This window comes from Pseudophryne corroboree, chromosome 2 (assembly GCF_028390025.1).
Source record: "Pseudophryne corroboree isolate aPseCor3 chromosome 2, aPseCor3.hap2, whole genome shotgun sequence".
NCBI classification, from domain to species: domain Eukaryota; kingdom Metazoa; phylum Chordata; class Amphibia; order Anura; family Myobatrachidae; genus Pseudophryne; species Pseudophryne corroboree.
The window spans coordinates 900,357,886-900,382,037 of NC_086445.1; the positions used below are offsets into that span (position 1 = coordinate 900,357,886).

A 24,152-nucleotide genomic window follows, 5' to 3' on the forward strand; every position below is an offset into this window, starting at 1 on the left:
CACTGCGACTGCGCCAAGTAAATTTGCTATGCTGTTAGGATTTTTACTCACGGCTTTTTCATCGTTCTGGCGATCGTAGTGTGATTGACAGGAAATGGGTGTTACTGGGCGGAAACAGGCCGTTTTATGGGCGTGTGGGAAGAAACGCTACCGTTTCCGGAAAAAACGCAGGAGTGGCCGGAGAAACGGGGGAGTGTCTGGGCGAACGCTGGGTGTGTTTGTGACGTCAAACCAGGAACGACAAGCACTGAACTGATCGCAGATGCCGAGTAAGGTTGAAGTTACTCAGAAACTGCTACGAGGTGTGTAATCGCAATATTGCGAATACATCGTTCGCAATTTTAAGATGCTAAGATTCACTCCCAGTAGGCGGCGGCTTAGCATGAGCAAATCTGCTAAAATCCACTTGCGAGCGAACAACTCGGAATGACCCCCATAGGACAAACAGGGCCTCTGTTTTCCTAACTCGAGCCGTCCTGGCTACATACATTTTTAAGGCCCTGACTACATCAAGGGACTTGGAATCCTCCAAGTCACCCGTAGCCACAGGCACCACAATAGGTTGGTTCATATGAAACGACGAAACCACCTTAGGTAGAAATTGAGGACGAGTTCTCAACTCCGCTCGATCCACATGGAAAATCAGATAGGGGCTCTTGTGAGACAAGGCCGCCAATTCGGACACCCGCCTCGCAGATGCCAAGGCCAACAACATGACCACTTTCCAAGTGAGAAATTTTAATTCAACCGTTTGAAGAGGTTCAAACCAGTGTGACTTAAGGAACTGTAACACCATATTAAGGTCCCACGGTGCCACTGGGGGCACAAAAGGAGGCTGGATGTGCAGCACTCCCTTTACAAAAGTCTGGACTGCTGGGAGAGAAGCCAATTCCTTCTGAAAGAATATAGATAAGGCCGAAATCTGCACCTTAAATGGAGCCTAACTTTAGGCCCATATCCACTCCTGTCTGTAGAAAATGGAGAAAACGACCAAGCTGAAAATCTTCCGTCGGAGCATTCTTGGCTTCACACCAAGACACATATTTCCTCCAGATACGGTGATAATGCCTCACAGTTACCTCCTTCCTAGCTTTGATCAGAGTAGGGATGACTTCCCCCGGAATACCTTTCCTAGCTAGGATTTGGTGTTCAACCGGCATGCCGTCAAACGCAACTGCGGTAAGTCTTGGAACACACAAGGCCCCTGTTGCAACAGGTCCTCCCTGGGAGGAAGAGGCCACGGATCTTCTGCGATCATTTCCTGAAGATCTGAATACCAGGCCCTTCGAGGCCAATCTGGAACAATGAGTATTGTCTGCACTCTTGTTCGTTTTATGATTCTCAATATTTTTGAGACGAGCGGAAGAGGAGGAAACACATATACCGACTGAAAAACCCATGGTGTCACCAGGGCGTCCACCGCTACTGCCTGAGGGTCACTCGACCTGGAACAATACATCCAAAGTTTCTTGTTGAGGCGTGACGCCATCATGTCTATTTGGGGAAGTCCCCAATGACTTGTTATCTCTGCGAAAACTTCTTGATGAAGACCCCACTCTCCTGGATGGAGATCGTGTCTGCTGAGAAAGTCTAATTCCCAGTTGTCCACTCCCGGAATGAAGACTGCTGACAGAGCGCTTACGTGATTTTCCGCCCAGCAAAGAATCCTGGTGGCTTCCGCCATTGACACTCTGCTCCTTGTCCCGCCCTGGCGGTTTACATGCGCCACGGCTGTGACATTGTCTGACTGAATCAGAACGGGTAGGTCGCGAAGAAGATTTTCCGCTTGTCGTAGGCCGTTGTATATGGCCCTTAATTCCAGCACGTTGATGTGTAGACAAGCCTCCTGGCTTGACCACAGTCCCTGAAAATTTCTTCCTTGTGTGACTGCTCCCCATCCTCGGAAGCACACGTCCGTGGTCACTAGAACCCAGTCTTGAATGCCGAACCTGCGACCCTCTAGGAGGTGAGCACTCTGAAGCCACCACAGGAGAGACACCCTGGCCCTGGGGGACAGGCTTATTTTCTGATGTATTTGTAGATGGGACCCCGACCACTTGTCCATAAGGTCCCACTGAAACGTTCTCGCATGGAACCTGCCGAAGGGGATGGCCTCGTAGGCCGCCACCATTTTTCCCAATACTCAAGTGCATTGATGAACTGACACTCTTTTTGGTTTTAGCAGGTCCCTGACCATGTTCTGGAGTTCCTGGGCTTTTTCCGTTGGAAGAAAAACCCTCTTCATTTCCGTGTCCAGAATCATACCCAAAAATGATAGCCGAGTTGTCGCAAACAACTGCGACTTTGGTAGATTTAGGATCCAGCCATGTTGCTGCAGCACTCTCAGGGAGAGCGACACGCTTTTCAGTAATTGATCTCTCGATCTCGCTTTTATCAGGAGATCGTCCAAGTATGGGATAATTGTGACTCCTTCTCTGCGCAGGAGCACCATAATTTCCGTCATTACCTTGGTGACAATCCTCGGGGCCGTGGAAAGCCCAAACGGCAACATCTGAAACTGGTAAGGACAATCCTGTACAGCGAATCGCAGGTACGCCTGATGAGGGGGATAAATGGGGACATGAAGGTATGCATCCTTTATGTCTAGTGATACCATAAAATCCCCCCCTTCCAGGCTGGAGATCACTGCCCGGAGAGATTCCATCTTGAATTTGAACCTTTTCAAATACAGGTTCAGGGATTTTCGAGATTCAGAATGGGTCCGACGAGCCATCCGGCTTCGGGACCACAAACAGGGTTGAATAGTACCCTTTTCCCTGTTGCATTAGGGGAACTTTGATAATCACTTGCTGTTGACACAGCTTTTGAATGGCAGCTGAAACTATTTCCCTCTCTGGGGGAGAAGCTGGCAAAGCCGATTTGAAAAATCGGCGAGGAGGCACTTCTTCGAACTCCAGCTTGTAGCCTTTGGATACAAGTTCGATCGCCCAAGGATCCAAATCCGACTGAACCCAGACCTGGCTGAAGAGTGGAAGACGTGCCCCCACCGGTGCGGACTCCCTCAGCGGAGCCCCAGCGTCATGCGGTGGATTTTGTAGAGGCCGGGGAGGACTTTTGTTCCTGGGAACTAGCCGTAGCAGGCGTTCTTTTCCCTCTACTTTTACCTCTGGCGATGAAGGAAGAGCCCCGACCCTTTCTGAACTTATGCGACCGAAAGGACTGCATCTGATATTGAGGTGTTTTCTTTTGCTGTGGGGGAACATAAGGCAAAAAAGAAGACTTACCCGCGGTAGCCGTGGAAACCAGGTCCGCGAGGCCCTCCCCAAATAAAACCTCACCTTTGTAAGGTAAAGTTTCCATATGTCTTTTTGAATCGGCATCAACCGTCCATTGGCGGGTCCACAGGGACCGTCTAGCAGAAACTGCCATGGCATTGGCTCTTGAACCCAACAGCCCATTGTCCCTCGCAGCCTCTCTCATATATAACGCTGCGTCTTTAATGTGACCCAAGGTCAACAAAATGCTATCCTTATCTAGGGTGTCAATGTCAGATGACAAGTTATCTGCCCATGCAGCAATTGCGCTACCCACCCATGCCGATGCTACTGCCGGTCTGAGCAAGGCACCCGTATGCGTATAAATTGATTTTAAGGTAGTTTCCTGTCTGCGATCAGCAGGATCCTTGAGGGCTGCCGTGTCTGGAGATGGTAGCGCCACCTTTTTGGACAAGCGCGTTAAAGCCTTGTCCACCGTGGGTGAGGATTCCCATCGTAACCTGTCCTGTGAGGGGAAAGGATACGCCATAATAATTTTCTTGGGAATCTACAGTTTCTTGTCTGGAGTTTCCCAAGCTTTTTCAAATAAGGCGTTCAGCTCATGAGATGGGGGAAACGTTACCTCAGGTTTCTTTTCCATAAACATGCAGACCCTCGTGTCAGGGACAGAGGGGTCCTCTGTGATATGCAAAACATCTTTTATTGCAATAATCATATAATGAATACTCTTGGCCACCCTTGGGTGAAACCTCGCATCTTCATAGTCGACGCTGGAGTCAGAATCCGTGTCGGTATCAGTGTCTGCTATCTGGGAAAGGGGACGTTTATGAGACCCCGAAGGGCCTTGTGACACAGTCAAAGCCATGGATTGACTCCCAGCTTTTTCCCTGGAGTCTGCTTTGTCCAATCTTTTATGTAATAAAGTCACATTTGCATTTAAAACATTCCACATATCCAACCAAAATCGATTTTGCCCTCTGTACTTGTGTTCAGCAGGGGAGAGTCCGGGGAGCAGCTTCTCTGCAGCTTGCGGTGGAGAAAATGGCGCTGGTTAGTGCTGGAGGATCAAGCTCCACCCCCTCAACGGCAGGCTTCGGTCCCGCTCAAATTCTTTATACTGGCGGGGGGTTTGTAATATACTGCCTCCGCTGTATCTATTATGCTGGCCATTGTCCCTTGAGGTTATTATTGCTGCCTAGGGCGGCGCCCCCCCCCCCCGCGCGCCCTTACAGTGCCTTGTGTGTGTGTGAGTGTGGGAGTAATGGCGCGCGATCAGTGAGGATCTGAAGTCTTCTGCCGCCTGTGAAGTCTTCTTTCTTCTTATACTCACTCGGCTTCTATCTTCCGGCTCTGTGAGGAGGACGGTGGCGCGGCTCCGGGACGAACAGCGAGGACGACACCTGTCGTCCCTCTGGAGCTAATGGTGTCCAGTAGCCTAAGAAGGAGAGCCTATCATTTAAGTAGGGCTGCTTCTCTCCCCTCAGTCCCACGATGCAGGGAGCCTGTTGCCAGCAGTGCTCCCTGAAAATAAAAAACCTTACAAAAGTCTTTTCAGAGAAACTCAGTAGAGCTCCCCTGCAGTGCATCCAGTCTCCTCTGGGCACAGGATCTAACTGAGGTCTGGAGGATGGGCATAGAGGGAGGAGTCAGTGCACACCCATCTGAAGTCTTTAGAGTGCCCATGTCTCCTGCGAAGCCCGTCTATACCCCATGGTCCTTACGGAGTCCCCAGCATCCTCTAGGACGTAAGAGAAATATTATATGTTGTGCCAGTGATGGTGAATTATTCTAATCAATACATTCCGCAGGTGTAACAGAGTTTTCATATTTGCAAATAGTCATTTCAATTCAGTTTCATAAATATGTCGGATTTCTGCTTTGCAGAGGGATCAAAGTGATACAAATACAATGGAGGACGGGGGTCCAGGAATTAAGTCTGAAGCAACCACACCAAATATATAATGTTTCCATGCAGCTCATCCATCCCTAACTAAAGGGAAAAGATCCAGAGTATTAAGGACCCCATACACTAGGACGATAATGCCCGATTTCTGACATTCGGCCCGATATATCGGACGAAATCGGGCGTTTTGGAGGCGTTTCCGATCCGATCCGTGAGCATCGGATCGGATCCTCCAGATTAAATGTGCTGCACAGCCGCAGGCATGGCTGGGATTGGCCAGGATCGCCCAAGATACATCGTATGCAAAAGGACAGCATACGATGGATCTTGGGCGATCCTGCCCCCCGGGAGGCTGTCGGGGGTGATCGCCCGTGACATGTCAGACGGACATGTCGCAGTAGTGTATGGGGCCCTTTAGATAATCACACCAGCGACTGAGTAGTTTGTACAAAGTTTTCATAGCAGAATGTTTGTGGAATTGGAGTATATAGATCTATTCCCAGCCCATTAAAGAGAATAGTCAAGAGCAAAGAGGGAAACAGTGTTTTGTAGTGATATCGGAGGACAGCACTCAGTGAAGATCCATCAAAGTTTCAAAAGGTTATTCCATTAGTGCATTGTAGGACTATGGTTGGATGGATATATTTGAGACAACTGGGCTTGGCTATCCAGGGAAGGATATAAAAGTGGCCCAGCACAGCACTCCTCTCTATTTGTACCCATGCTTCAGTATGCAGAGTGAATGTTCACTATAGAAGTCTGATTAATAATGGGACCTGATAATGTGCTAATAATGTTTAAGCTTGCATGTTGGATGTAGTGGGCCGGATGTAATGACGCCTGAGTTTGGCGACTGCATGGGATGCCGGCCGAACTCAGACTTTTTTTTTTTTTTTAAAGGGGCAATCACTTATAAGGCCGCTGATCTTGGACGTCATTGCATCCAGCCCAGAAAGTGAATAAGGGGAGGGAAAGCTTGGGTGGTCAGAATATTATCTCAAAGGTAAATAAATGGTGAGTTTAAGGGGCGACTAACGTGATATCAGCTTTCCAATTGGATAAGTGCAGCCTCGGCGAGAGGTGTAAGACCAAGAAACCATATTTCTGTAGGCCCAAGCCATGCCAACACTCTCTATTTTATTTTAAGTTCCTTTAATTAATTTTTCTCCTGCCAATAACTCTGTAAAGCTATCCCATGTATCAATACAATTTTGTTTTTTTAAAAGGTCTATTAGTCATTTAAGTCATGGCAGACTTTACACAGACTTAGAGCTGGATGTAAGGAGACAGAACAGGTTTTTTCTTTAGTGTCAAAGGTTTTTTTTTCTAGGAATCAAGCATGTTCGGAAACCACCTTACAAACAATGAACAATGATGACGTGTCACAGGCAGGATGTGTGACTCTGGATTCTCACCTGTAATGCTGTCTGGCATTTCTCTACCAAGCCCTGAATGAGGTAATATTTAGCTTCTGCCATTAATTCCTTGATCTCATGTCTGTTCTTTGGAAGTGCAATGGTTTCATCTCGAAGATAGTTTAGGATGCTCCCGAAATGCTTTCCACATCGATCAATAAGAATCCAGCCTGTAAAGGGGAAGATGGGGGAAGGGGGCGTTGATAAAAGACTGTTCATACATTCTGTAACTGTCTTGTGACTTTTCCATACTGTGCCATAAACATGTACTTAAAAATTTAAGCTCTCCCGTTTGTAATGTTCCAGCACATCCATAGGAATAACCACAGACTGAGCTCATGAAATTATGTGGTTTGGTTAAGGGGAGCACTTTAAAAGCTTCAATATCAAAATTAAATTATTTGTAATAATTTTTATTTTTGACTGACTTATGTAAACACTATAACAATGTACAAACGCTACAACAAATGTACAAACCCTACAATGCGCAAATTAAAAAAAAGGCTATTATTTTTCCACTTTCTGCCCATATTGGCAAATTGTACTTCCTATGATCTTAAACCAGCTATTTATCATTATTAATTATTCTTTATATGGCGCCACAAGGGTTCCGCAGCGCCCTATTACAGAGTACATATACAAATAATCAAAACAGGCAAACGGCAACTTACAGTTGAAGACAATATAGGACAAGTATGGGGTAAACCAACATAGTTACATCAGCAGATGACACTGGAATAAGTATCAGGTGGCAGAAGACTGCTGGATATGGTGCAGTTGAAGATTATTGAAGAAAAAGGATAAGCACATGAGGGAAGAGGGCCCTACTTGTGAGAGCTTACATTCTAAAAGGGAGGGACAGACAGACAGGGTGATACAGATGGGGTACATAGAGAGCCTGGAACAGAGGGTTGGAATGAGATTTGGCTGGGTTTGGTGAAGTGGGTCTTGAGAGCCCATTTGAAATTTTGTAGAGTGGTGGAGAGTCTGAGGGGGAGAGGTAGGGAATTCCAGAGAAAGGGAGCAGCACGTGAAAAATCTTGGAGGTAGGAGTGGGAGGAAGTAATTAGTAGGCAGGAGAGTCGGCGTGCATTAGCAAAGCGAAGAGGACGGGTGGGAGTGTAAAGGGAGATAAGGTTAGAGATGTAAATGGGAGAGGAGTGGGTGAGTGCTTTGTAAGCGAGTGTGAGAAGCTTGAAATGGATTCTGAAAGGGAAGGGAAGCCAGTGAAGGTCTTGTAAGAGAGGAGAGGTGGACGTAGTGCGTCTGATGAGGAAAATGAGCCGGGCAGCAGCATTGAGAATAGATTGGAGTGGAGAGAGGTATTTGTCAGGAATGCCAGTCAGGAGGAGATTACAGTAGTCCAGTCTGGAGATGACCAATGAATGGATGAAGGTCTTAGTAGCGTCCTGAGTGAGAAAGGGTCTGATCCTGGATATATATTTTAGATGAAAATGGCAGGTTTGTGAGAGGTGCTGAATGTGTGATTTGAAGGAGAGGGAGGAGTCAAGGATTACTCCAAGACAGCGCACTTGGGGGAACTGTATGAATATATATCACTGTCTACCCCATCGGTGTCACCCCTGTCTGTCTGCTTCTCACATTTAGGGGGATAACCTATTAGAAGCGGTACTTTAGCATGTAAGCTCTCATGAGCAGGGCCCTCTCCCCTCATGTGCTTTTCCTGCTCATACTTAGACTATCATCTACTCCATATTCCCTACAACGGCACCTAGCCCTCGGTTTCTCCTACCCTGATGCTTATTTCAGGGTTATGACCGCCGATGCAGAAAATAGGATTTTAAATTACCTACCGGTAAATCCTTTTCTCGTAGTCCGTAGAGGATAATGGGGTCCACACTAGTACCATGGGGTATAGACGGGTCCACTAAGGGCCATGGGCACTTTAAGAAATTGATAGTGTGGGCTGGCTCCTCCCTCTATGCCTCTGCTACCAGACTCAGTCTAGGAGACTGTGCCCGAGGAGACGGACATACTTTAAGAGAAGGATATAAAAGGATAGTGGTGAGATTCCGAACCAGCACACACAAACTAGAGGAAAGCCAACCTAATCAAACTTTAAACCAGGAACAGCAACCGCTGAACCAACAATACTTAACCAAGTAACAGTGCAGGAAGAAACGAAGCACAGAGCGAGCGCTCAGTATCCTCTACGGCAGGCCTGGCCAACCTGTGGCTCTCCAGATGTAGTGAAACTACACATCCCAGCATGCCCTGCCACAGTTTTAGCATTCCCTAATAGCAAAACTGTGGCAAGGCATGATGGGACTTGTAGTTTCACAACAGCTGGAGAGCCACAGGTTGGCCAGGCCTGCTCTACGGACTACGAGAAAAGGATTTACCGGTAGGTAATTAAAATCCTATTTTCTCTTACGTCCTAGAGGATACTGGGGTCCACATTAGTACCATGGGGATGTACCAAAGCTCCCAAACCAGGTGGGAGAGTGCTGAGGTTCCTGCAGAACTGATTGACCAAACTATCGAACTTGTAGAACTTAGCAAACGTGTTTGAACCTGACCAAGTAGCTGCTCGGCAGAGCTGTAAAGCAAAGCAGAGACAACCCGGGCAGCCGCCCAGGAAGAACCTACCAATCTAGTAGAGTGGGCATGTACAGATTTTGGACACGGCAAACCTAACCAATTGTTTCTGGAAGAAAATGGTTAAGGCCGAAATCTGGACTTTAATGGAGCCCAAACATAGGCCCACATCCACACCTGACTGCAGAAAAAGGAGAAAACGTCCCAGTTGAAATTCCACCGCAGGAAATTTCCTGTACTCACACCAAGAGACGTATTTTTCCCAAATACGGTGGTAATGTTTAGACGTTACCCCCTTTCTGGCTCGGATCAGGGTTGGAATAACCCTATCCGGGATCCCTTTCTGGGCTAGAATTTGACACTCAACCTCCATGCCGTAAAACGTAGCCGTGGTAAGTCTTGATAGACGAACGGCCCCTGTTGGAGAAGGTCCTCGCGAAGAGGTAGAGGCCATGGGTCTTCTAGGAGCATCTCCAGTAGGTCCGCATACCAGGCCCTTCTTGGCCAGTCCGGAGCAATGAGAATTGCATGAACCTTTTCCCATCTTATTCTTTTTGAGAATCTCTGGGATCAATGGGAGTGGTGGAAACAAGTAAACCATCTGGTAGACCCATGGAGTCACCAGAGCATCCACCGCCACTGCTTGCGGGTCCCTCGACCTGGAACAATACCGCTTGAGCTTCTTGTTGAGACGAGAGGCCATCATGTCGATTTGTGGCATTCCCCACCGACGTGTCAAGCACCTGAACACCTCCGGGTGAAGGCCCCACTCTCCTGGGTGGAGGCTGTGTCTGCTGAGGAAGACTGCTTCCCAGTTGTCTACTCCCGGAATGAAGATCGCGGACAACGCCACCGCGTGTCTTTCTGCCCAGAGGAGAATCCTTGTTACCTCTGACATTGCTGCCCTGCTCTTCTTTCTGCCTTGTTGGTTTATGTACGTTACTGCCGTCACATTGTCCGACTGAACCTGAATGGCTTGATCTTGAAGAAGATGCAATGCCTGTAGAAGGGTGTTGTATGTTGCCCTTAGTTCCAGAATGTTGACTGGAAGAATGGCTTCCTGACTTGACCATTTCCCTTGGACCTGTTCCCCTTGGGTGAAGCCACCACAGAAGAGAAATACTGGCTTTTGGTGACAGACGGATCCTCTGGTGCATGTGAAGATGCGATCCGGACCATTTGTCCAACAGATCCAGCTGAAAGGGCCTTGCGTGAAACCTTCCGTACTGCAGCGCCTCGTAAGCGGCTACCATCTTTCCCAGAAGGCGAATGCATAGATGCACAGATGTCCAGGTTTGTCTTAGAACATCCCGCACCGTCGATTGGATCACCAATGCTATTTCCAACGGAAGGTATAGCTTCTGCGCCTCCGTATCCAAAATCATCCCCAGGAACGGAAAACTCCGTGTTGGTTCCAGGTGGGATTTTGGTAGGTTCAAAATCCACCTGTGATCCTTGAGTAGTCAGGTTTCAAAGGGCAATGTTGACCAACAACCTCTCCCTAGATCGATGCTTTTAGCAGCAGATTGTCCAGGTACGGTATTATGTTAACTCCCTGTTTGCGGAGGAGAAACATCATCTCTGTCATTATCTTGGTGAACACCCTCTGTGCCGTAGAGAAGCCAAATGGCAGGGCCTGGAACTGGTAGTGACAGTCCTGTAATGCAAACCTTAGATAAGCCTGATGAGGCGGCTAAATCGGAATATGAAGGTACGCATTCTTGATATCCAGAGACACCAAAAATTCCCCCTCCTCCAGACCTGAGATCACTGGCATAGCCACAAGCTCCTGCGTGGTGACACTGCCATGGCAGTGGTGCGTGCATTGAGTAAACCAATTTCCTTTATGGTCTCCACCATAAAGTTAGCAGAATTCTGTATATGCTGTAGGAGTAAAATTATCTCCCCCCTGGATAAGGAATCTAACCCGTCAATTAGATTACCTGACCATTTAGCAATGGCCCTAGAGATCCATGCACAAGCTATAGTGGGCCTCTGGTCCACCCACGCAGCTGTGTACAGAGATTTGAGAGTGGTCTCAATCTTGCAGTCTGCAGCATCCTTCAAGGAAGCTGCCCCAGGGTCAGGTAAAACTATCTTACGTGACAGCCTAGAAACCGATGCGGTGGGTTTTCCCATTTTTTCCTGTCATCCTGAGGAAACGGGAAGGACGTGAGTAACCGTTTTGGGACCTGAAACTTTTTGTCAGGATTTACCCAAGTTGCTTCAAATAGTGAATTTAATTCCTTAGATGCAGGGAAAGTGCTGAGGATTTCCTTTTCACATTAAAATAAGAATTTACTCACCGGTAATTCTATTTCTCGTAGTCCGTAGTGGATGCTGGGACTCCGTAAGGACCATGGGAATAGCGGCTCCGCAGGAGACTGGGCACAACTAAAAGAAAGCTTTAGACTAACTGGTGTGCACTGGCTCCTCCCACTATGACCCTCCTCCAGACTTCAGTTAGGATACTGTGCCCGGAAGAGCTGACACAATAAGGAAGGATTTTGAATCCCGGGTAAGACTCATATCAGCCACACCAATCACACCGTATAACTCGTGATACAATACCCAGTTAACAGTACGATAACAACTGAGCCTCTCAACAGATGGCTCAACAATAACCCTTTAGTTAAACAATAACTATATACAAGTATTGCAGACAATCCGCACTTGGGATGGGCGCCCAGCATCCACTACGGACTACGAGAAATAGAATTACCGGTGAGTAAATTCTTATTTTCTCTGACGTCCTAAGTGGATGCTGGGACTCCGTAAGGACCATGGGGATTATACCAAAGCTCCCAAACGGGCGGGAGAGTGCGGATGACTCTGCAGCACCGAATGGGCAAACTCTAGGTCCTCCTCAGCCAGGGTGTCAAACTTGTAGAATTTAGCAAATGTGTTTGACCCCGACCAAGTAGCTGCTCGGCAAAGTTGTAGAGCCGAGACCCCTCGGGCAGCCGCCCAAGAAGAGCCCACCTTCCTCATGGAATGGGCTTTCACTGATTTAGGATGCGGCAGTCCAGCCGCAGAATGTGCAAGCTGAATCGTACTACAGATCCAGCGAGCAATAGTCTGCTTTGAAGCAGGTGCACCCAACTTGTTGGGGGCATACAGGATAAATAGCGAGTCAGTCTTTCTGACTCCAGCTGTCCTGGAAACATACATTTTCAGGGCCCTGACTACGTCCAACAACTTGGAAGCCTCCAAGTCTTTAGTAGCCGCAGGCACCACGATAGGTTGGTTCAGATGAAAGGCTGATACCACCTTAGGGAGAAATTGGGGACGAGTCCTCAATTCTGCCCTATCCATATGGAAAATCAGATAAGGGCTTTTACATGACAAAGCCGCCAATTCTGATACACGCCTGGCCGAAGCCAAGGCCAACAACATGACCACTTACCATGTGAGATACTTCAATTCCACGGTTTTAAGTGGCTCAAACCAATGTGACTTTAGGAAATCCAACACCACGTTGAGATCCCAAGGTGCCACTGGAGGCACAAAAGGGGGCTGAATATGCAGCACTCCCTTAACAAAAGTTTGAACTTCAGGTAGTGAAGCCAGTTCTCTCTGGAAGAAAATCGATAGAGCCGAAATCTGGACCTTAATGGAACCCAATTTTAGGCCCATAGTCACCCCTGACTGTAGGAAGTGCAGGAAACGGCCCAGCTGAAATTCCTCCGTTGGGGCCTTCCTGGCCTCACACCACGCAACATATTTTCGCCATATGCGGTGATAATGGTTTGCGGTTACTTCTTTCCTAGCTTTAATCAGCGTAGGAATGACTTCCTCCGGAATGCCCTTTTCCTTCAGGATCCGGTGTTCAACCGCCATGCCGTCAAACGCAGCCGCGGTAAGTCTTGGAACAGACAGGGCCCCTGCTGCAGCAGGTCCTGTCTGAGCAGCAGAGGCCATGGGTCCTCTGACATAATTTCTTGAAGTTCCGGGTACCAAGCTCTTCCTGGCCAATCCGGAACAATGAGTATAGTTCTTACTCTTCTCCTTATTATCCTCAGTACCTTTGGTATGAGAGGAAGAGGAGGGAACACATAAACCGACCGGTACACCCACGGTGTCACTAGAGCGTCCACAGCTATCGCCTGCGGATCTCTTGACCTGGCGCAATATTTTTCTAGCTTTTTGTTTAGGCGGGACGCCATCATGTCCACCTGTGGCCTTTCCCAGCGGTTTACAATCAGTTGGAAGACTTCTGGATGAAGTCCCCACTCTCCCGGGTGGAGGTCGTGCCTGCTGAGGAAGTCTGCTTCCCAGTTGTCCACTCCCGGAATGAACACTGCTGACAGTGCTAATACGTGATTTTCCGCCCATCGGAGAATCCTTGTGGCTTCTGCCATCGCCGTCCTGCTTCTCGTGCCGCCCTGTCGGTTTACATGGGCGACCGCCGTGATGTTGTCTGACTGAATCAGTACCGGCTGGTTTTGAAGCAGGGGTTTTGCCTGACTTAGGGCATTGTAAATGGCCCTCAGCTCCAGCATATTTATGTGCAGGGAAGTCTCCTGACTTGACCATAATCCTTGGAAGTTTCTTCCCTGTGTGACTGCCCCCCAGCCTCGAAGGCTGGCATTCGTGGTCACCAGGACCCAGTCCTGTATGCCGAATCTGCGGCCCTCTTGAAGATGAGCACTCTGCAGCCACCACAGCAGAGACACCCTGGTCCTTGGAGACAGGGTTATCAGCCGATGCATCTGAAGATGCGATCCGGACCACTTGTCCAACAGGTCCCACTGAAAGGTTCTTGCATGGAACCTGCCGAATGGAATTGCTTCATAGGAAGCTACCATCTTTCCCAGGATCCGCGTGCAGTGATGCACCAACACTTGTTTTGGTTTTAGGAGGCCTCTGACTAGAGATGACAGCTCCTTGGCCTTCTCCTCTCGGAGAAACACTTTTTTCTGTTCTGTGTCCAGAACCATCCCCAGGAACAGTAGACGTGTCGTAGGGACCAGCTGTGACTTTGGAATATTTAGAATCCAGCCGTGCTGTTGTAGCACCTCCCGAGATAGTGCTACCCCGGCCAACAACTGCTCCCTGGACCTCGTCTTTATCAGGAGATCGTCCAAGTACGGGATAATTAAAACTCCCTTCTTTCGAAGGAGTATCATCATTTCGGCCATTACCTTGGTAAAGACCCTCGGAGCCGTGGATAGACCGAACGGCAACGTCTGCAATTGGTAATGACAATCCTGTACCACAAATCTGAGGTACTCCTGGTGAGGATGGTAAATGGGGACATGCAGGTAAGCATCCTTGATGTCCAGTGATACCATGTAATCCCCCTCGTCCAGGCTTGCAATACCCGCCCTGAGCGATTCCATCTTGAACTTGAATTTTTTTATATACTTGTTCAAGGATTTCAAATTTAAAATGGGTCTCACCGAACCGTCCGGTTTCGGTACCACAAACATTGTGGAATAGTAACCCCGTCCTTGTTGAAGTAGGGGCACCTTTACTATCACCTGCTGGGAATACAGCTTGTGAATTGCCTCTAACACTGCCTCCCTGCCTGAGGGAGTTGTTGGTAAGACAGATTTGAGGAAACGGCGGGGGGGAGACGTCTCGAATTCCAGCTTGTACCCCTGAGATACTACTTGAAAGATCCAGGGATCCACCCGTGAGCGAGCCCACTGATCGCTGAAATTTTTGAGATGGGCCCCCACTGTACCTGGCTCCGCCTGTGGAGCCCCAGCGTCATGCTGTGGACTTAGAGGAAGCGGGGGAGGACTTTTGCTCCTGGGAACTGGCTGTATGCTGCAGCTTTTTCCCTCTACCTCTGCCTCTGGGCAGAAAGGACGCGCCTTTAACCCGCTTGCCCTTATTGGGCCGAAAGGACTGTACCTGATAATACGGTGCTTTCTTTGGCTGTGAGGGAACATGGGGTAAAAATGTAGACTTCCCAGCTGTTGCTGTGGAAACGAGGTCCGAGAGACCATCCCCGAACAACTCCTCACCCTTATAAGGCAAAACTTACATGTGCCTTTTTGAATCTGCATCTCCTGTCCACTGCCGAGTCCATAACCCTCTCCTGGCAGAAATGGACATTGCACTTATTTTAGATGCCAGCCGGCAAATATCCCTCATGTATAAGAGTGCGTCTTTAATATGCTCTACGGTTAGCAATATAGTGTCCCTGTCTAGGGTATCAATATTTTCCGACAGGGAATCTGACCACGCAGCCGCAGCACTGCACATCCATGCTGAAGCAATAGCTGGTCTCAGTATAACACCTGTGTGTGTATATATAGACTTCAGGATAGCCTCCTGCTTTCTATCAGCAGATTCCTTCAGGGCGGCCGTATCCGGAGACGGCAGTGCCACCTTCTTTGACAAGCGCGTGAGCGCTTTATCCACCCTAGGGGATGTTTCCCAACAAGACCTATCCTCTGGCAGGAAAGGGTACGCCATTAGTAACCTCTTAGAAATTACCAGTTTCTTATCGGGGGAAGCCCATGCTTCTTCACACACTTCATTTAATTCCTCAGATGGAGGAAAAACAACTGGTAGTTTTTTCTCTCCAAACATAATACCCTTTCTTGTGGTACCCGGGGTAACATCAGAAATATGCAACACATTTTTCATTGCCTCAATCATATAACGTGTGGCCCTATTGGAAGATACATTAGTCTCATCGTCGTCGACACTGGAGTCAGTATCCGTGTCGACATCTGTGTCTGCCATCTGAGGTAGCGGGCGTTTTAGAGCCCCTGATGGCTTTTGAGACGCCTGGGCAGCCACAGGCTGAGAAGCCGGCTGTCCCATATTTGGTATGTCGTCAAACCTTTTATGCAAGGAGTCGACACTGTCGCGTAATTCCTTCCACAGAACCATCCACTCAGGTGTCGACCCCGCAGGGGGTGACATCACATTTATCGGCATCTGCTCCGCCTCCACATAAGTCTCCTCATCAAACATGTCGACACAGCCGTACCGACACACCGCATACACACAGGAAATGCTCTGACAGAGGACAGGACCCCACAAAGCCCTTTGGGGAGACAGAGAGAGAGTATGCCAGCACACACCAGAGCGCTATATAACACAGGGATCCCACTATAAATGAGTGTTTTTTCCCTTATAGCTGCTTATATATATATATATATATATATATATATATATATATATATATATATATATATATATATATATATATATATATATATATATATATATATATATATATATATATATACACACACACATACACTGCGCCTAAATTTAGTGCCCCCCCTCTCTTTTTTACCCTTATGTAGCTCGACACTGCAGGGGAGAGCCAGGGAGCGTCCTTCCAGCGGAGCGGTGAGGGAAAAATGGCGCCAGTGTGCTGAGGGAGATGGCCCCGCCCCTTTTCCGGCGGACTTCTCCCGCTTTTTCTGGAATTCTGGCAGGGGTATTTTTACACCTATATAGCCTTCCTGACTATATATGGTGTAGATTTGCCAGCCAAGGTGTATTATATTGCCCTCAGGGCACCCCCCTGCCCCCCCCCCCCCCCCCCCCCAGCGCCCTGCACCCATCAGTGACCGGAGTGTGAGGTGTGCATGAGGAGCAATGGCGCACAGCTGCAGTGCTGTGCGCTACCTTGTTGAAGACAGAAGTCTTCTGCCGCCGATTTTCCGGAACACTTCTTGCTTCTGGCTCTGTAAGGGGGCCGGTGGCGCGGCTCCGGGACCGAACGATCGAGGTTGGGTCCTGTGTTCGATCCCTCTGGAGCTAATGGTGTCCAGTAGCCTAAGAAGCCCAAACTACCACCAGTTAGGTAGGTTCGCTTCTTCTCCCCTTAGTCCCTCGCTGCAGTGAGTCTGTTGCCAGCAGATCTCACTGTAAAATAAAAAACCTAAAATATACTTTCTTTCTAGGAGCTCAGGAGAGCCCCTAGTGTGCATCCAGCTCAGCCGGGCACAAGATTCTAACTGAAGTCTGGAGGAGGGTCATAGTGGGAGGAGCCAGTGCACACCAGTTAGTCTATAGCTTTCTTTTAGTTGTGCCCAGTCTCCTGCGGAGCCGCTATTCCCCATGGTCCTTACGGAGTCCCAGCATCCACTTAGGACGTCAGAGAAAATAAGATTCCTCCTCGTCCTCTGATACCTTATCAGGGATATGCAGGACATCTATAATAGCTTCTATCAGGGCCTGTATACCCTGTGACAAAGCTGCATCCCCCCCCTCCTGAGTTCACCTGCTGTCCTCCGGGTCTGATACATCGTCATCATCAGTATCAGCCTGCATGATTTGGGACAGAGTACGCTTCTGTGGACAAATGGCAGGGGTCTGAGACGCTGGAATGACCACTGAATCTCTATTCATCAGGTCATCTAAAGATTGCCGTAAGTATTGCGTCTCCTTCTCATTTTGGGATAACTGATTCAAAATATTTGAAATCATCCCTTTTAATGAATCTAACCATGCTGGTTCAGATCCACTAGCCTGAGAATGTGTACTATCCTGAGTACACGGCAGTGATCCCCCTGATTGAGAAAAACACTGTGCTATGCATGATACACACTCCTTTGACATAGTAAATGTGAAAGAATACACACACACACACACACACACACACACACACAGGAAAATAGGGTAAAACACAGTTAACCCACACAGAGCCCTCTCGGGAGACACAGAGTATAATGGAGCCAGCCACACAGCGCCCCTATAGCTAAAGTACAAGTTTAGCTGTGTCGCAAACTAAGTACCCTAAATAGGGTTTAGTATACTAAATATTGCTATGACCCCCTGGTACCGCTGAGATGCTCTGGAGTTCTTGTGGAGGAGCTGCGCTTCCCTGCAAGTCTGCCTGTGGATAAATGCAGAGGGAAAATGGCGCTGGTGAGCTGCTGGATCCGATCATAGTGAAGCCCCGCCCCCTTAATGGTGCGCGGTCTTCCCGCTTTTTTTATACTGGCTGAGGTAATTTCTGTTCTACAGTGGGTTAAAACCCCTGTAGAATTGCTGCCAGTGTGGGTATATGTGTGTTGTGGCTGCAGCTCGCCCCTCACAGCACCCTGTATGCCTCTGAAGCCTGGAGCCGCAGCCTGCTTGTCAGCGCTGCGCTACTACCCCTTGTGCCGCCATTACAGCCGACGACCCGCTAACCGGGACGCCGGCCACCTACTCACCACTCTTCTTACTTCTGGCTCTGTTAGGGGTGGCGGTGTGCTGCGGGTCTGTACGCTCGCCGTGGTGGGGATGGCGAATAGGACCCTCAGGAGCACAGTGTCCTGCCAGCGGGGAACGGGACCATTAACCCTAGGGAGGTTGGGCCGTCCCCCCCCCCCTAAGTCCCATGAAGCAGGCAGTCTGGTGCCAGCCAGACCTGCCTGAAAACAATAAAAAATAAAATAAATGCAGAAAACTCTTCAGGAGCTTCCCAAGCGTGACTGGCTCCTCCGGGCACAGTTTCTAAACTGAGTCTGGTAGGAGGGGCATAGAGGGAGGATCCAGACCACACTATCAATTTCTTAAAGTGCCCATGGCTCCTAATGGACCCGTCTATACCCCATGGTACTAATCTGGACCCAAATATCCTCTAGAACGTAAGAGAAATGTTTACCATGTATTTGAGATGCATTGTCTTGTACTGTAATGCTGGGTACACACTTAATGATGTGTGTACCTGGTGATATCGGTGGTAGGTTTCCGACACCGGCAAGTGCAACCTGTGGCGTGGGGAGGAGCTGGGCCATGCTGCTGCATCGTTTGCAACATCGCCAGATTGAGATGCATGTACAGCCAACCGGCAATGTTGAAGTGACCCATGGGAGCGCACACTGTTTACGATATAGTGGGTATCGCGCACATCGTCCACTATATCGTCTAATGTGTACCCAGCCAAGTCGCTGTTTACTTGTTTTGCTCAGTTGCTTATGTACTTTGTTATACTCTGCAGATATTAATAAAAATAATAATAAATATGTATAAAGTATATATATGTATACACACACACATTGTATCAATTATTTAAAAAAGAAAAGAAAAAAATGGTACACTGCGATTGTCATTCTACATGAAAGCAATGTTGACATTACAGTTAAATTAGCTTTATCTTTTTAACATTTTGACAACTAGCAACATGCGGGAACTGATTGAGTCACGTAGAAGGAATGTCTTAGGAAGTGTCCTCTACTTATAAAACAATTACTCTTACAGTGCCTATAATTAGTCCAGTCATTGTTACCCGCTCTGGGCTGCACCTGGTGCTGCCATATAACTTACAATTATATTATTAGTATTATTGTTAGTTCAATGACATCACATGCTGCACATATTATACAGCACGTTAGGGCTAGACCAATCCCAGAAGCCAGGCAATGCACACAAAAAAATGACAGCTGGTAATTAACTCTTGTAGGTGATTATATTTTTTCAATCAATGGATACTGATAAAGCTGGGAACATTAAAAAGATAATACAAGACCAAACATTTAGCTGGCCGACTCCTTAAAATAAGAATTTACTTACCGATAATTCTATTTCTCGGAGTCCGTAGTGGATGCTGGGGTTCCTGAAAGGACCATGGGGAATAGCGGCTCCGCAGGAGACAGGGCACAAAAGTAAAGCTTTTACAGGTCAGGTGGTGTGTACTGGCTCCTCCCCCTATGACCCTCCTCCAGACTCCAGTTAGGTACTGTGCCCGGACGAGCGTACACAATAAGGGAGGATTTTGAATCCCGGGTAAGACTCATACCAGCCACACCAATCACACCGTACAACTTGTGATCTAAACCCAGTTAACAGTATGATAACAGAGGAGCCTCTGAAAGATGGCTTCCTAAACAATAACCCGAATTAGTTAACAATAACTATGTACAAGTATTGCAGATAATCCGCACTTGGGATGGGCGCCCAGCATCCACTACGGACTCCGAGAAATAGAATTATCGGTAAGTAAATTCTTATTTTCTCTATCGTCCTAAGTGGATGCTGGGGTTCCTGAAAGGACCATGGGGATTATACCAAAGCTCCCAAACGGGCGGGAGAGTGCGGATGACTCTGCAGCACCGAATGAGAGAACTCCGGGTCCTCCTTTGCCAGGGTATCAAATTTGTAAAAATTTATAAACGTGTTCTCCCCTGACCACGTAGCTGCTCGGCAGAGTTGTAATGCCGAGACCCCTCGGGCAGCCGCCCAAGATGAGCCCACCTTCCTTGCGGAATGGGCCTTAACAGATTTAGGCTGTGGCAGGCCTGCCACAGAATGTACAAGTTGAATTTTGTTACAAATCCAACGAGCAATCGACTGCTTAGAAGCAGGTGCACCCAACTTGTTGGGTGCATACAGTATAAACAGCGAGTCAGATTTTCTGACTCCAGACGTCCTTTAATTGTATATTTTTAAGGCTCTGACAACGTCCAACAACTTGGAGTCCTTCAAGTCGTCTGTAGCCGCAGGCACTACAATAGGCTGGTTCAGGTGAAACGCTGATACCACCTTAGGGAGAAAATGCGGACGCGTCCGCAGCTCTGCCCTATGTCGAATGGAAAATTAAATAAGGGCTTTTATAAAACAAAGCCGCCAGTTCAGATACTCTCCCGGCCGAAGCCAGGGCCAGTAACATAGTCACTTTCCATGTGAGATATTTCAAATCCACATTCTTTAGTGGTTCAAACCAATTGGATTTGAGGAAATCTAAAACTACATTTAGATCCCACGGTGCCACCTTAGGCACCACAGGAGGCTGTATATGCAGTACTCCTTTGATAAAAATCTGGACCTCAGGGACTGAGGCCAATTCTTTTTGGAAGAATATTGATAGGGCCGAAATTTGAACCTTAATAGATCCCAATTTGAGACCCATAGACAATCCTGATTGCAGGAAATGTAGGAAAACGACCCAGTTGAAATTCCTCCATCGGAGCACTCCGCTGCTCGCACCACGCAACATATTTTCGCCAAATACGGCGATAATGCTTCACGGTGACTTCCTTCCTTGCCTTTATCAAGGTAGGAATGACTTCTTCTGGAATGCCTTTTCCTTTTAGGATCTGGCATTCAAACGCCATGCCGTCAAACGCAGCCGCGGTAAGTCTTGAAAAAGACAAGGACCCTGCTGAAGCAGGTCCCTTCTCAGAAGTAGAGGCCACGGATCGTCCGTGACCATCTCTTGAAGTTCCGGGTACCAAGTCCTTCTTGGCCAATCCGGAGCCACTAGTCTTACTCCTCTTTGCCGTATAATCCTCAATACCTTTGGTATGAGAGGCAGAGGAGGAAACACATATACCGACTGGTACACCCAAGGTGTTACCAGCGCGTCCACAGCTATTGCCTGCGGATCTCTTGACCTGGCGCAATACCTGTCCAGTGTTTTGTTGAGGCGAGACGCCATCATGTCCACCATTGGTTTTACCCAACGGTTTAATAGCATGTGGAAAACTTCTGGATGAAGTCCCCACTCTCCCGGGTGAAGGTCGTGTCTGCTGAGGAAGTCTGCTTCCCAGTTGTCCACGCCCGGGATGAATACTGCTGACAGTGCTATCACGTGATTCTCCGCCCAGCGAAGGATCCTGGCAGCTTCTGCCATTGCCCTCCTGCTTCTTGTGCCGCCCTGTCTGTTTACATGGGCGACTGCCGTGATGTTGTCCGACTGGATCAACACCGGTCTTCCTTGAAGCAGAGGTTCCGCCTGGCTTAGAGCATTGTAGATTGCTCTTAGTTCCAGAATGCTTATGTGAAGAGACTTTTTCAGGCTCGACCACACTCCCTGGAAATTTCTTCCCTGTGTGACTGCTCCCCAGCCTCTCAGGCTGGCATCCGTGGTCACCAGGATCCAATCCTGCATGCCGAATCTGCGGCCCTCCAATAGATGAGCCTCCTGCAACCACCACAGAAGGGATACCCTTGTCCTCGGCGACAGGGTTATCCGCAGGTGCATCTGAAGATGCGACCCTGACCATTTGTCCAACAGATCCCTTTGCATGGAATCTGCCGAAAGGGATTGCTTCGTAAGAAGCTACCATTTTTTCCCAGGACTCTTGTGCATTGATGTACAGACGCCTTTCCTGGTTTTAGGAGGTTCCTGACCAGGTCAGATAACTCCTTGGCTTTTTCTTCGGGAAGAAAAACCTTTTTCTGAACTGTGTCCAGAATCATCCCCAGGAACAGCAGACGAGTTGTCGGCATTAATTGGGATTTTGGAATATTCAGAATCCATCCGTGCTGCTTTAGCACCTCTTGAGATAGTGCTAAACCCATCTCTAGCTGTTCTCTGGACCTTGCCCTTATTAGGAGATCGTCCAAGTATGGGATAATTAATACGCCTTTTCTTCGAAGAAGAAATATTATCTCGGCCATTACCTTTGTAAAGACCCGAGGTGCCGTGGACAAACCAAACGGCAGCGTCTGAAACTGATAGTGACAGTTTTGTACAACGAACCTGAGGTACCCCTGGTGTGAGGGGTAATTGGAACGTGGAGATACGCATCCTTGATGTCCAAGGATACCATAAAGTCCCCTTCTTCCAGGTTCGCTATCACTGCTCTGAGTGACTCCATCTTGAACTTGAACTTCTTTATGTACAGGTTCAAGGACTTCAGATTTAGAATAGGCCTTACCGAGCCATCCGGCTTCGGTACCACAAAAAGAGTGGAATAATACCCCTTCCCTTGTTGTAGAAGAGGTACCTTGACTATCACCTGCTGAGAATACAGCTTGTGAATGGCTTCCAAAACCGTCTCCCTTTCTGAGGGGGACGTTGGTAAAGCAGACTTCAGGAAACGGCGAGGTGGCTCTGTCTCTAATTTCAACCTGTACCCCTGAGATATTATCTGCAGGATCCAGGGATTTACCTGCGAGTGAGCCCACTGCGCGCTGTAATTCTTGAGACGACCGCCTACCGCCCCCGAGTCCGCTTGCGAAGCCCCAGCGTCATGCTGAGGCTTTTGTAGAAGCCGGGGAGGGCTTCTGTTCCTGGGAAGGAGCTGCCTGTTGCTGTCTCTTCCCTCGTCCTCTGCCTCGTGGCAGATATGAATAGCCCTTTGCTCTCTTATTTTTAAAGGAACGAAAGGGCTGCGGTTGAAAGGTCGGTACCTTTTTCTGTTGGGGAGTGACTTGAGGTAGAAAGGTGGATTTCCCGGCCGTAGCCGTGGCCACCAAATCCGATAGACCGACCCCAAATAACTCCTCTACGCATCGCCTGTCCACTGTCGTGTCCATAAAGCTCTTCTGGCCGAAATGGACATAGCACTTACCCGTGATGCCAGTGTGCAGATATCTCTCTGTGCATCACGCATATAAAGAAATGCATCCTTTATTTGTTCTAACGACAGTAAAATATTGTCCCTGTCCAGGGTATCAATATTTTCGATCAGGGACTCTGACCAAACTACCCCAGCACTGCACATCCAGGCAGTCGCAATAGCTGGTCGTAGTATAACACCTGCATGTGTGTATATACCTTTTTGGATATTTTCCATCCTCCTATCTGATGGATCTTTAAGTGCGGCCGTCTCAGGAGAGGGTAACGCCACTTGTTTTGATAAGCGTGTTAGCGCTTTGTCCACCCTAGGAGGTGTTTCCCAGCGCTCCCTAACCTCTGGCGGGAAAAGGTATAAAGCCAATAACTTCTTTGAAATTAGCAGTTTTTTATCGGGGCACCCCACGCTTCATCACACACGTCATTTAATTCTTCTGATTCGGTAAAAACTACTGGTAGTTTTTTCACACCCCACATAATACCCTGTTTAGTGGTACCTGTAGTATCAGCTAAATGTAACATCTCCTTTATTGCCAAAATCATATAACGTGTGGCCCTACTGGAAAATACGGTTGATTCGTCACCTTCACCACCGGAATCAGTGCCTGTGTCTGGGTCTGTGTCGACCGACTGAGGCAAGGGGCGTTTTACAGCCCCTGACGGTGTTTGAGGCGCCTGGACAGGCACTAATTGAGTGTCCGGCCGCCTCATGTCGGCAAACGACTGCTTAAGCGAGTTGACGCTATCCCGTAATTCCACAAATAAAGGCATCCATTCTGGTGTCGACCCCCTAGGAGGTGACATCCTCATATTTGGCAATTGCTCCGCCT

The 24,152-nt window shown here is 48.3% G+C and overlaps 1 protein-coding gene across 3 annotated transcripts in view; it reads right to left on the reverse strand.

The window, feature by feature from the left end:
- Positions 1-24,152, reverse strand: part of TNFAIP1 (TNF alpha induced protein 1) — a 91,017-nt gene that overhangs the window by 49,500 nt on the left and 17,365 nt on the right. For all 3 annotated transcript variants that reach the window (XM_063956038.1, XM_063956037.1, XM_063956039.1), the window contains exon 3: positions 6,555-6,724. In XM_063956038.1, coding sequence (XP_063812108.1) covers positions 6,555-6,724 — 170 coding nt within the window. The remainder of the gene's footprint in view (positions 1-6,554; positions 6,725-24,152) is intronic.